The 12,623-nt window shown below is 47.5% G+C and overlaps 1 protein-coding gene across 3 annotated transcripts in view; it reads left to right on the plus strand.

Annotated features, from left to right (window-relative positions):
* Window positions 1-12,623, plus strand: part of STAG1 (STAG1 cohesin complex component) — a 232,677-nt gene that overhangs the window by 142,666 nt on the left and 77,388 nt on the right. For all 3 annotated transcript variants that reach the window (XM_064165354.1, XM_064165355.1, XM_064165356.1), the window contains one exon: window positions 3,251-3,374. In XM_064165354.1, the coding sequence (XP_064021424.1) occupies window positions 3,251-3,374 (124 nt within the window). The remainder of the gene's footprint in view (window positions 1-3,250; window positions 3,375-12,623) is intronic.

The following is a 12,623-nucleotide window of genomic DNA, read 5'->3' on the forward strand; positions in this document are numbered from 1 at the left end:
GCCACACCTTGAGTACTGGCTTCAGTTTTTGGCCCCTCAACACAAGAAGTACCTTGAGGTGCTGGAGTGTGTCCAGAGAAGGGCAAAAAGGCTGGTGAGGGGTCTTGAACACAAGTCCTGTGAGGAGTGGCTGAGGGATCTGCAGTTGTTCAGTCTGGAGAAGAGGAGGCTGAGGGGAGACTTCATTGGTCTCTACAACTACCTGAAAGCAAGTGGCAGCTGTCCTCTTCTCCCAGGCAACAAGTGCTGGGATGGGAGAAAAAGGCCTCAAGTTGCAGCAAGGGAGGTTTAGATTAGATACTATGAAAAATGTCTTTACTAAGTCATAGAATCAGCCAGGTTGGAAGAGACCTCCAAGATCATCCAGTCCAACCTAGCACCCAGCCCTAGCCAATCAACCAGACCATGGCACTAAGTGCCCCATCCAGGCTTTGCTTCAACACCTCCAGGGATGGTGACTCCACCACCTCCCTGGGCAGCCCATTCCAATGCCAATCACTCTCTCTGCCAACAACTTCCTCCTAACATCCAGCCTAGACCTCCCCTGCCACAACTTGAGACTGTGTCCCCTTGTTCTGTTGCTGCTTGCCTGGCAGAAGAGACCAACCCCACCTGGCTACAACCTCCCTTCAGGTAGTTGTAGACAGCAATGAGCTCTGCCCTGAGCCTCCTCTTCTGCAGGCTGCACACCCCCAGCTCCCTCAGCCTCTCCTCACAGGGCTGTGCTCTAGACCCCTCACCAGGTTTGTTGCCCTTCTCTGAACACCTGCCAGCACCTCAACATCTCTCTTGAATTGGGTCATCAGGCACTGGAAGAGGCTGCCCAGGAAAGGTGCTTCTGTCTCCTTCCTTCCAAGGTGCTCCTTTTCCCACTACTTATTAAACAAGATGGTGGTCACAAGGTGTATGTAATTTCCACTCTGGGAAACAAGAGTGTTGCATGACACAAAGTGTTTCATGGAGAAAGTATAATAGATAAAGCTTTGTAGGGAAGCAGGTAAGAGATTGAAAGAAGCAAAAACCAGGCAGCACAGGGGGATGAAAATACAAACAAAGCTATAAACAAAACTAATCCTTGTCCCTTGCTGCAAATGTGTTACCCTAAGGATGTGAAACATATATCTTAGGTGACAAAAAATGCATCCTGTTCTTCTGTGTGTTGGCAAAAACAAAGACAGATTACTGAGAGCATCTGTATGTGTGGCTGTCTTCCCCATATTGCAGGTTGTTTTTTAACACATTTGTCCTTACAGTGTCCACAACCTGTGTAAGAATTCCCTGGTAAGAATTTGAAGGTGTTAATGTTTAGGGCATATTTAATTACCTGCTCTGCCTGCAGTGTGGCTTGTCTGTGTATTGAATTGACAGCTGCCCTGGGTTTGAGGTTGTAGAGTCTTCAGGGAGTTTGTCAGGCCACTTTTAATGATTAGCAAGCTGATAGAATCAGTGTCTTTCAAGAGAGACAAAGATAGTGGTTTGGTGGCATTCCCCCCAGTACCCCCCTCTCATTCCTTAGGACAAGCAGCAATGGGTGTAAGCTGCAGCACAGGAGGTTCCAGCTCAACACAAGGGGGAACTTCTTTGCTGTAAGGGTCACAGAGCACTGGCACAGGCTGCCCAGAGAGGTTGTGGAGTCTCCTTCTCTGGAGCCTTTCAAGGCCTGTCTGGATGTGCTCCTCTGTGATCTGTGCTAGATTGTGTGGTCCTGGCTCTGGCACGGGTTGGACTCAATGATCTCCTTGGGTCCCTTCCAACCCCTAATATCCTCTGATCTTGTGATTCATACAGCAGCTTTAGATTCATGTTTTATGTTGTTACTTCAGTGCAGTTTCCCTCCTATATTTTGAAACCACATGGGTGAGGAAAGGCAGAGAAAGTGTCACACCTGGTCACATGTGGTCCTGCAGTTGAGTGTGGTGTTCAGGTACAAGCAGTGACTTTCACCTTGGTGTATCCAGTACAGTGGGCCCAGCCTGGAGACTGGCTGTACACAGGCAGTTGCAGTGTGGGGTTACACTGTTTTTATGTATATGAGCTCATGCAGTAGTAAATAGTAAGAAAGGAAGATGAAGTAAGTAGTAAGAACATAAGATCAGCTGCACTTTACTTTGTAAAACTGAAGACTTCAGGAGGAATACAGTTTCTTTTTCATAAAGTGGGTTTCATTTTTGGGCTCTGTTGATGCTGGTTTAGAATTGATGTTTATTGTTTTTCCCAAAAAAAAAAGGTGTTTTTTTTAACAGAAACACAGACCAAGAATCTCAATCATAAGCAAGGCCACTGCTTGCAAAGGACCAGACATTGCCTTCCTGTGTGCAGTGGCTCTTTGTGTCCCTCTTTTATTACAGCTGAAGTTTGGAACTGTGAAGCAGTGCCAGCTGGAGTGGCACAAGTGGTTTCTCGTAGGAACAGATGTCTCTGTGATGAAGTTACTGAAGGGCCAGATGGCCTCAATCCCTTTTCCTGTTCTTTGGCTGTCAGTCATTATTAGTAAATATGCCACGCTCCCTGTCAGTCAAGCTGGAAAGTGCCAATCACATTGAAACAATTTCCATCCCTCATCTCTTTAGGTGATCTCTCCAGACAGTTTCCTGCTGCCCCTCCTTAATAAGCAGCTGATAAGTCTACCTGAGAGATGTCTTTCCTACTTCTATCACTTACATAGTCAGAATGTGGAAAAAAACAAAACTGGAAGAAAGCAACATAGAAATCAAAACCTATTGTTGGAGTTTGTTATGGAGGCTTTCACGTGATGCAAAAAGCAAGATCCACCTGTGTACCATCCAGTGTGTGCCCCAGGCAGGCTCCTTTCATTAGACCTAATAGCTTTTTCCACCTTTTAACTGTTACACCTCTAGCTGGACAGAGTCAAACCTGCTCAGCAAGTGTCATCAGTGACAGTGTTTCAGAAAGGACTGTCCAGAGAAGGTTGGTAGCTGGGACTCATAATTCTGTTTGGAAATAGGGAAGTAAAAGTTGGGGTGATAGGGTAAGAAGCAAGCTAGGGTGATAATTTTTTTTATATAAAGGAATTCCATATCTGAATGGAGGAGTCTTGATGTTATTTGGTAGATCAATGAGTTCAGAGACACAAAGGAACAGAAAATCAGTGAGATGACAGTGAGAACAGTGACTGAAGGTCTTTGAAAGTAAAAGCAAAAACCCTGATTACAGCTAGGGCAGTGGGAATGAGAAGTAAATGGTGGAGGTGTCTGTAATCTCATTAATCCTTTTCTTTTTGCCTTATTAGTGATGCTATTGCTGAGATCAGAGCTGTCTGTATTGAAGAAATTGGTGTCTGGATGAAAATGTACAGCGATGCCTTCCTGAATGATAGTTATTTAAAGTACGTTGGTTGGACACTGCATGACAGGGTAAGTGTGGGCTGTCACTAGAGCTAGCTGGGGTTACATACCCAGGCCATACTCAGAACATCCTCTTTGATTTGTGAAGAGATTGTTCTTGCCTTCTCTCAGCCAGCTTATCTCAAAGTATTTACTGGAATTAGGGTACAGTGCTCCCAAACTGCATGCCTGGTTCGTGTGCTTTTTGTGGTTTAGGGTCTCTTAATAGGAATGTTGTTGTGGTGCTTTTCTTCTCATTGCAAGAGAAAGAGAAGTTTCATCAGGTTACCTCTGATAACATTTGTGTCTGAAGCAGAGCAGGAAGGAGATTTCCAGATGGGCCCCCCAGTTCAAGAGAGACAGGAAACTACTAAAGAGAGTCCAACAGAGAGGACTGGAGCATCTTTCTTACAGGGAGAGGCTGGGAGACCTAGGACTGTTTACCCTGGGGAAGAGCAGACTTGAGAGGGGGATCTTCTCAATATGGGGCTGGGCTCTTCAGTGATAGGACAGAGGGCAAAGGGTACCAACTAGAACACAGGAGGTTTCACCTGAACTTAAGGAAGAACTTCTGTCCTTCGAGGGTGGCAGAGCACTGGAGCAGCCTGCTCAGAGAGGTTGTGGAGTCTCCTCCTTTGGAGACTTGAAAACCTGCCTGGACATGTTCCTGTGCAACCTGATCTAGGTGATCCTGCTCTAGCAGGAGGGTTGGAGTAAATGATCTCCAGTGGTCCCTTCCAAACCCTACTAGCCTGTGATTCTGTAAAGGAGAACAACTCCAGATCCCCAAAGGACATTGCTGGCTCCACAACTGGTGGGATTCCCATCAGTTCTTTTTTCCTTGAAGAATCTTTTCAAAGCTCTCTTTAGCTTTTTCTTCAAAAACTATCAAAACACTAGGTGGAAGGAAAAAGTTTGATATCCAGAGGCTCTTTCTTATCTCACCACAGTTCTTTGAAGTGATGGCATCCAAAACCTGCTTCTGCTAGGCAGCAACAAGTCTAAGTACCCATATATAAGCATATGTGTAAGAGGAGCCCATTCCTAGCACTGATGAAACAGGGCTTTGCTGTTCTGACTGTGTGAGGGTTTTGTACAGCTGTCAAGAACTGGGATTAGCAGTCCTCACACTCTCACCAAAACCACTAGGAACACATATTTTACTCTAAACTCTTCTGTTAATATTATCTAAGGAAAGCAGATGAGCCTTTACTGTCAGCATCCTGACCCAGATTGGTCTTTCTAGGAGCGCTGCTGCAGAATGCTCAGAGTTCGCTGGAGCATGGGACCAGGCTGCCCAGAGCAGTTGTGGAGTCTCCTCCTCTGGAGGCTGTCAGAATCATAGAATCATAGAATCAACCAGGTTGGAAGAGACCTCCAAGATCATCCAGTCCAACCTAGCACCCAGCCCTATCCAATCAACCAGACCATGGCACTAAGTGCCTCATCCAGTCTTTTTTTGAAGACCCCCAGGGACGGTGCCTCCACCACCTCCCTGGGCAGCCCATTCCAATGCCAATCACTCTCTCTGGGAAGAACTTCTTCCTAATATCCAGCCTATACCTACCCTGGCACAACTTGAGACTCTGTCCCCTTGTTCTGTTGCTGGTTACTTGGGAGAAGAGGCCACCCCCCACCTGGCTACAATGTCCCTTCAGGTAGTTGTAGACAGTAATAAGATCACCCCTGAGCCTCCTCTTCTCCAGGCTAACCAATCCCAGCTCCCTCAACCTCTCCTCATAGGATTTGTGCTCCAGGCCCCTCACCAGCTTCGTTGCCCTTCTCTGGACATGTTCCAGCACCTCAACATCCTTCTTGAATTGAGGAGCCCAGAACTGGACACAGTACTCAAGGTGTGGTCTGACCAGTGCTGAGTACAGGGGAAGAATAACCTCCCTTGTTCTACTGGCCACACTGCTCCTGATGCAGGCCAGGATGCCACTGGCTTTCTTGGCCACCTGGGCACACTGCTGGCTCATGTTCAGGCAGGTATCAATCAGCACCCCCAGATCCCTCTCTGTTTGGCTGCTCTCCAGCCACTCTGACCCCAGCCTGTATCTCTGCATGGGGTTGTTGTGGCCAAAGTGCAGCACCCTGCACTTGGAGCTATTGAACTCCATCCCATTGGACTCTGCCCATCTGTCCAGGCGGTCAAGGTCCCACTGCAGAGCCCTTCTGCCCTCCAACTCAGTCACATCTGTTTGGCAGTGTATGTCTGTATGGCAGTAGGCAGCAGATTACCTCAGCATACCACCCTAGAGCATCATGGGCTGCCCAGGGAGGTGGTGGAGGTGCCATCCCTGGAGGTGTTCACAAAAAGACTGGATGAGGCACTTAGTGCCATGGTCTGGTTGATTGGATAGGGCTTGGGGATAGGCTGGACTGGCTGATCTTGGAGGGCTCTTCTAATCTGGTTGATTCTATGATTCTGTGACCAAGTAACATAGTCATCCCATAAACTGTGGGTGAGGATACCCAGAATCATAGAATCATGGAACAGTTTTAGTTGGAAAAGACCTCTGAGATCACTGAGTCCAACTGTTGACCTAACACCACCACGGCCATATCCCAGAGCCAGTAATTTGAAAGAGCTGATAGCTGAAGTGAGGTGGAATATAGCTGCAGAGAAGCTGTGGGAATACATGACAACAGAATGGAAATTGGAAGCTCTCCCCATTCAGCCCCTTCTTGTTTTCAGCAGCAGGAGAAAAACATGACAAGCATTTGTGCCTGTCTCCAGCGTTTGCCTTGGTGGCTGAATGATGGCAGGCAGCAAGCACAAAAATCCCACTTTACAGTTCTGCCCCACTCTGGTCTGGGTTTTCAGACCTCCTCTTTCTCACAGCTGGATGATTCTTTGACTCCAGTTTTGCTGGAATTGTGGTTTGGGTTTTTTTTTTTTGGAAGATTGGAATTTGAGGGGAATAAATAATTTTAAAGGCAAGGAAAGTGAAAACAAAACCAGAGACTGATCATAGAATCATAGAATCAAATAGGTTGGAAGAGACCTCCAAGATCAGCCAGTCCAACTTAGCACCCAGCCCTAGCCAACCAACCCGACCATGGCACTAAGTGCCTCAACCACTCTTTTCTTGAAGACCTCCAGGGGCAGTGCCTCCACCACCTCCCTGGGCAGCCCATTCCAATGCCAATCACTCTCTCTGTGAAGAGACTTTCTTGTAATCCCCTAGAAACAAGGTACTTGGATCTGGGGAGTGAGCTACTGCCTTTATGGCATGTAGGAGTTAAAACCCAACTTGTATGCAGCAGTGGTAGCTCTGTAGGTACTTGTGAGGTGAGACCTGTCAGAGCAGGAACTGTGCTAACAGCTCTGCCTTGCTCCCTGCTGCTTTTGGGTTAGTGTGGACTTCACAGGCAATTTGTGCACATTTTTTAACCAGTTTGATGCTAATTCTTAGCTGCCATAAATGAACAAATAGCAGAGAGTAAATACTCCTCCTACATGGTGATGGTTTAACCAGTACAGATCTCTTCTGCTTGAGACCCTATTTGCTCTTGCAAAATAAGTCAAAGGAGATGGTAGTAAACAGAGGGGTTTGTAGAGTAAGGTTATAGGTTGGACTTTGTGACCCTGAGGGTCTTTTCCAGCCTGGATGATTCTATGATTCTAGCATATATCTGTATCTAATATAGTAGGTTTTGTCTCTAAATTCATCACTGAGATTTGGTATTAGACAAAAAATCAGCCTAGTTCAAGTCCAGATACAGGCCCACAAAGCAGTCCATCCCTGAATTTCTGAAAGATAGATAAATCAAAAGGAAAAACAAGTTTTTAGCACAGAGATATCCAGGGAGGTCTCTTCATACAACAGAGAATCAGCAGTTTATGTCAGTTTTCTAGGTAAGAGAAAAAACTGAAGCAGCATGGTCTGCAGAAATGTTGTGGGGCAAAGAGCTGAGAAAATGAATTCTCTGTTATTAAAACCTAGTACATTTTTTTCTCAGAGCAGAATAACCTTAACCACCAAAAAAAGAATTGAAGAAATCCAAGAGGAACAAAGCATGAAGAGGCAGTAGTGACTGTAGTGGCTGTCTGGACCAGCCTCCTCAAAACATACCTAACAGCTCACTGCTGTCTACAACGACCTGAAGGGAGGCTGTAGCCAGGTGGGGTTGGGCTCTTCTGCCAGACACCCAGCAACAGAACAAGGGGACACAGTCTCAAGTTGTGCTGGGGGAAGTATAGGCTGGATGTTAGGAGGAAGTTGTTGTCAGAGAGAGTGATTGGCATTGGAATGGGCTGCCCAGGGAGGTGGTGGAGTTGCTGTGCCTGGAGGTGTTCAAGAAAAGCCTGGCTGAGGCACTTAGTGCCGTGGTCTGGTTGACTGGATAGGGCTGGGTGCTAGGTTGGACTGGCTGAGCTTGGAGGTCTCTTCCAACCTGGTTGATTCCATGATTCTGTGATTTCTAGGGGCTCAGAAAGTCGTCATCTCCACATGCCCTGAGCCTTCATTTGGCACATGGGCTGGGACGTGGCAGTGCACCTTTAGTTACCTTTCTGCAGCTGTGGTGTCCCTTAACGTTAAGGATGTCTGATTCTCACTGGGACATGGCAAACTAATGCTCCAGACTTTTAACTGCATGGAACAAGAGGCTCAGGGAGACCTTCTCACTCTCTGCAACTCCCTGAAAGGAGGTTGGAGCTAGGTGGGGCTTGGTCTCTTCTCCTTAGTAACAAGTGACAGGACAAGAGGAAATGGCCTGAAGTTGCATCAGGTGAGAGGTTTAGGTTAGGTGCTAGGAGAATCTTCTTCAATGAAAGAGTTTCTGAATGCTGAAACAGACTCTCCAGGGAGGTGATTGGATCCCCATCCCTGGCAGTGATTAGAAGAGGTAGAGGTGTGGTGCTGAGGAGCCACATCTCTCTACTGGAGTTGATAGCATTAAATAGTGGCTGGATTTTATGAACTTGAAAGGTCTTTTCAACTATGATCTAGATCTGTGATCTTTTTCAACCATGATCTAGGGTAGAGTGTCTCTGCCCATAGCAGAGGGGTTGGAACTAGATGATCCTTCTGGTTCTTTCCAACCCTGACTGATTCTATGATTCTAACTATAAAAACATTATGATTCTATGATTAATAAGAATCCTGAGACAAAATTGTGGAGCACAGTGAGACCTACACAGGAATGACAGATTGTTGGTTGGAGTCCTCTGATTGGCATGTAACCAACAGGAAAATGGTGTGCTTGCCTCAGGATGATGGCTTCTTGTTCCAAGTCTGCCATAGTAATGTAGGCTACTGCACACTACCACCATGAAGAAGTCTGTGGGTGGCTTTGTGGTTCATTAGCAGCAGTAACAAGTTTGTGCTCAAAACTCATGTCTGGAGGATCCTCTCACCAAAACAGGGAAAAGTGTTGCTAAACACTTGGTGATGAAGCTGGTGAGGGGCCTGGAGCACAGCCCTGTGAGGAGAGGCTGAGGGAGCTGGGGGTGTGCAGCCTGCAGCAGAGGAGGCTCAGGGCAGAGCTCATTGCTGTCTACAACTACCTGAAGGGAGGCTGTAGCCAGGTGGGGTTGGGCTCTTCTGCCAGGCAACCAGCAACAGAACAAGGGGACACACTCTCCAGTTGTGCTGGGGGAGGACTAGGCTGATGTTAGGAGGAAGTTGTTGTCAGAGAGAGTGATTGGCATTGGAATGGGCTGCCCAGGGAGGTGGTGGAGTTGCCATCCCTGGAGGTGTTCAGGAAAAGCCTGGATGAGGCACTTAGTGCCATGGTCTGGTTGATTGGCTAGGGCTGGGTGCTAGGTTGGACTGGCTGGGCTTGGAGGTCTCTTCCAACCTGATTGATTCTATGATTCTAATTTCAAATGTTAAATAAAGCATTAAGAGTTAAATATTATTACTGTGAAACATTTCTCCTATTCATAAAAAAGAATTATATATAAGTAAAATTGTAACAACATTAAGACATATCTGAAAATCCTTTGAGAGAAGGAGAATTACAGGAATAATTAGAGTGGAGAAAGAGGCATGCATGGAATCAATGAGAGTGTGGATAAATTCAGGATTATGAAGTGAGTATTGCAGTTAAAAATTGAACAAAATCCCAAGTAAGTCTATTTTCCTGGGGGGATCAACTTCAGGAGAATAGAAGCAGTTTTAGGCTGCTGATACTGCAAATGTGATTTCCATTATTTGCAAATATCAAGGCTTTCCTTTCAGACATGTCCTTGTTGTTTGTAAATCACAGATGTGACTACACAAAAAGAGCTGCAAAGTTTTAACAGAGTTAAAGGTATTGTGTTGTCACAAATATTTGCTGCCTTGGGTTGACTCATACTCACTATGCACTTCAAACCACAGCTGCAGAGAATCTGGCTAAAATCTAGTCTTGGGAATGCTTTTGCTTATTCTTTGTCTGGTTAAGAGTAAAGTTCATCTCTTGTCTGCAGTGGTGCTCACAGACAGTCTTTGACACTGTCTGCCACAAGAAGCTCCTGGCCAAGCTGTCAGCTCATGGTTTGGACAGATTCACTCTGTGCTGGATCAAGAACTGGCTGGATGGCAGAGCTCAGAGAGTGGTGGTGAATGGTGCCACATCCAGTTGGCAGCTGGCACCAGTGGTGTTCCCCAAGGATCAGTGCTGGGCCCAGTCCTGTTCAATATCTTTATTGATGATCTGGACAAGGGGATTGAGTCCAGCATCAGTAAGTTTGCAGATGACACCAAGCTAGGAGCAGGTGTGGATCTGCTGGATGGTAGGAGAGCCCTGCAGAGGGACCTGGCCAGGCTGGATGGGTGGGCAGAGGCCAGTGGGATGAGATTGAACAAGGCCAAGGGCAGGGTTCTGCACTTTGGCCACAACAACCCCAAGCAGCACTACAGGCTGGGGACTGAGTGGCTGGGAGCAGCCAGGAGGAAAGGGACCTGGGGGTACTGATAGACATTAGGCTGAAGATGAGCCAGCAGTGTGCCCAGGTGGCCAAGAGAGCCAATGGCATCCTGGGCTGCATCAGGAACAGTGTGGCCAGTAGGTCAAGGGAGGTTATTCTGCCCCTGTACTCAGCACTGGTCAGGCCACACCTTGAGTCCTGTGTCCAGTTCTGGGCCTCTCAATTCAAGAAAGATGTTGAGGTGCTGGAAGGTGTCCAGAGAAGGGCAACAAAGCTGGTGAGGGGCCTGGAACACAAATCCTATGAGGAGAGGCTGAGGGAGCTGGGCCTGTTTAGCCTGGAGAAGAGGAGGCTCAGGGGTGATCTTATTACTGTCTACAACTACCTGAAAGGACATTGTAGCCAGGTGGGGGGTGGCCTCTTCTCCCAGGCAACCAGCAACAGAACAAGGGGACACAGTCTCAAGTTGTGCCAGGGTAGGTATAGGCTGGATGTTAGGAAGAAGTTCTTCACAGAGAGAGTGATTGGCATTGGAATGGGCTGCCCAGGGAGGTGGTGGAGGCACCGTCCCTGGGGGTCTTCGGGAAAAGCCTGGATGAGGCACTTAGTGCCATGGTCTGGTTGATTGGATAGGGCTGGGTGCTAGGTTGGACTGGATGATCTTGGAGGTCTCTTCCAACCTGTTTGATTCTATGATTCTATGATTCTATGTTTTCTAAACATTGGTTACTCCACAGCTTTCTGTAGAAGTTGGAGTGCTAAATAAGCCACTAAAAAGTCTTTCTCAAATAAGCTTAATCATCTCTATTGTAGTTTTCCTGTATTATTTCTTTTCCTACCCACTGTGCATATCCAAAGTGACAATTACTTTCTTTCCTCTTCCTTCAAAGCAAAGTAACTTGAATTACTTGTGCTACAAAGATGTTTACAGGAAGTTTTCTTCATTGCTTCCTCTTTGGTTTTGGGGTTTTATTTTATTTTCCTTCTGGTGGTTATATTCCTCTTGTGCTTGACCTCTTAATTAATTAGTTAAATGATTTCATCTCTTCCTTTAATTAGTCTCTTCCTGTCCTTACTCTCCATAACTGCTCACAGATTTTACCATGGTATAAATTTCTTAGGAATTACCCCAAGTTTAGCATCCCCATCCTTGCTAGATAGAATCACAGAATCAACCAGGCTGGAAGAGACCTCCAAGATTATCCAGTCCAACCTAGCATCCAGACAATCAGACCATGGCACTAAGTGCCTCAGCCAGGCTTTTTTTGAACACCTCCAGCGACAGCCACTCCACCACCTCCCTGGGCAGCCCATTCCAATGCCAATCACTCTCTCTGCCAACAACTTCCTCCTAACATCCAGCCCAGACCTCCCCCTGCACAACTTCAGACTCTGTCCTCTTGTTCTGTTGCTGGGTGCCTGGCAGAAGAGACCAACCCCACCTGGCTACAGCCTCCCTTCAGGGAGTTGTAGACAGCAATGAGGTCTGCCCTGAACCTCCTCTTCTGCTGCAGGCTGCACACCCCCAGCTCCCTCAGCCTCTCCTCATAGGATTTCTGTTCCAGGCCCCTCCCCAGCTTCACTACCCTTCTCTGGACACCTTCCAGCACCTCAACATCTCTCTTGAATTGAGGGGCCCAGAACTGGACACAGTACTCAAGGTGTGCCCTGACCAGTGCTGAGTACAGGGGCAGAATAACCTCCCTTGTCCTGCTGGCCACACTGCTCCTGATGCAGGCCAGGATGCCATTGGCTCTCTTGGCCACCTGGGCACACTGCTGGCTCACCTTCAGCTTACTATCTATCAGTACCCCCAGCTCCCTCTCTGCCTGGCTGCTCTCCAGCCACTCAGTCCCCAGCCTGTAGTGCTGCTTGGGGTTGTTGTGGCCAAAGTGCAGAACCCTGCCCTTGGCCTTGTTCAATCTCATCCCATTGGCCTCTGCCCACCCATCCAGCCTGGCCAGGTCCCTCTGCAGGGCTCTCCTACCATCCAGCAGATCCACAGCTGCTCCTAGCTTGGTGTCATCTGCAAACTTACTGAAGCTGGACTCAATCTCCTGGTCCACATCATCAATAAAGATACTGAACAGGACTGGGCCCAGCACTGATCCTTAGGGTGTACCACTAGTGACAGCTGCCAACTGGATGTGGCACCATTCACCGCCTGTCCAGGCCCTTCTGCCCTCCAACCCAGCCACATCTGCCCCCAGCTTAGTGTCATCTGCACACTTGCTGATGACTGACTCCATACCCTCATCCAGATCATCTATGAAGATGTTAAAGAGGATAGGGCCCAGCACAGATCCCTGAGGGACACCACTAGTGACAGCCACCAGCTGGATGTGGCACCATTCACCACCAGTCAGTTTTCAGCAGTCACCTAGAGATCAGATGGTTTCATTTTGTAGTTACTTGCT

Source organism: Pogoniulus pusillus, chromosome 26 (assembly GCF_015220805.1).
Source record: "Pogoniulus pusillus isolate bPogPus1 chromosome 26, bPogPus1.pri, whole genome shotgun sequence".
NCBI lineage: Eukaryota > Metazoa > Chordata > Aves > Piciformes > Lybiidae > Pogoniulus > Pogoniulus pusillus.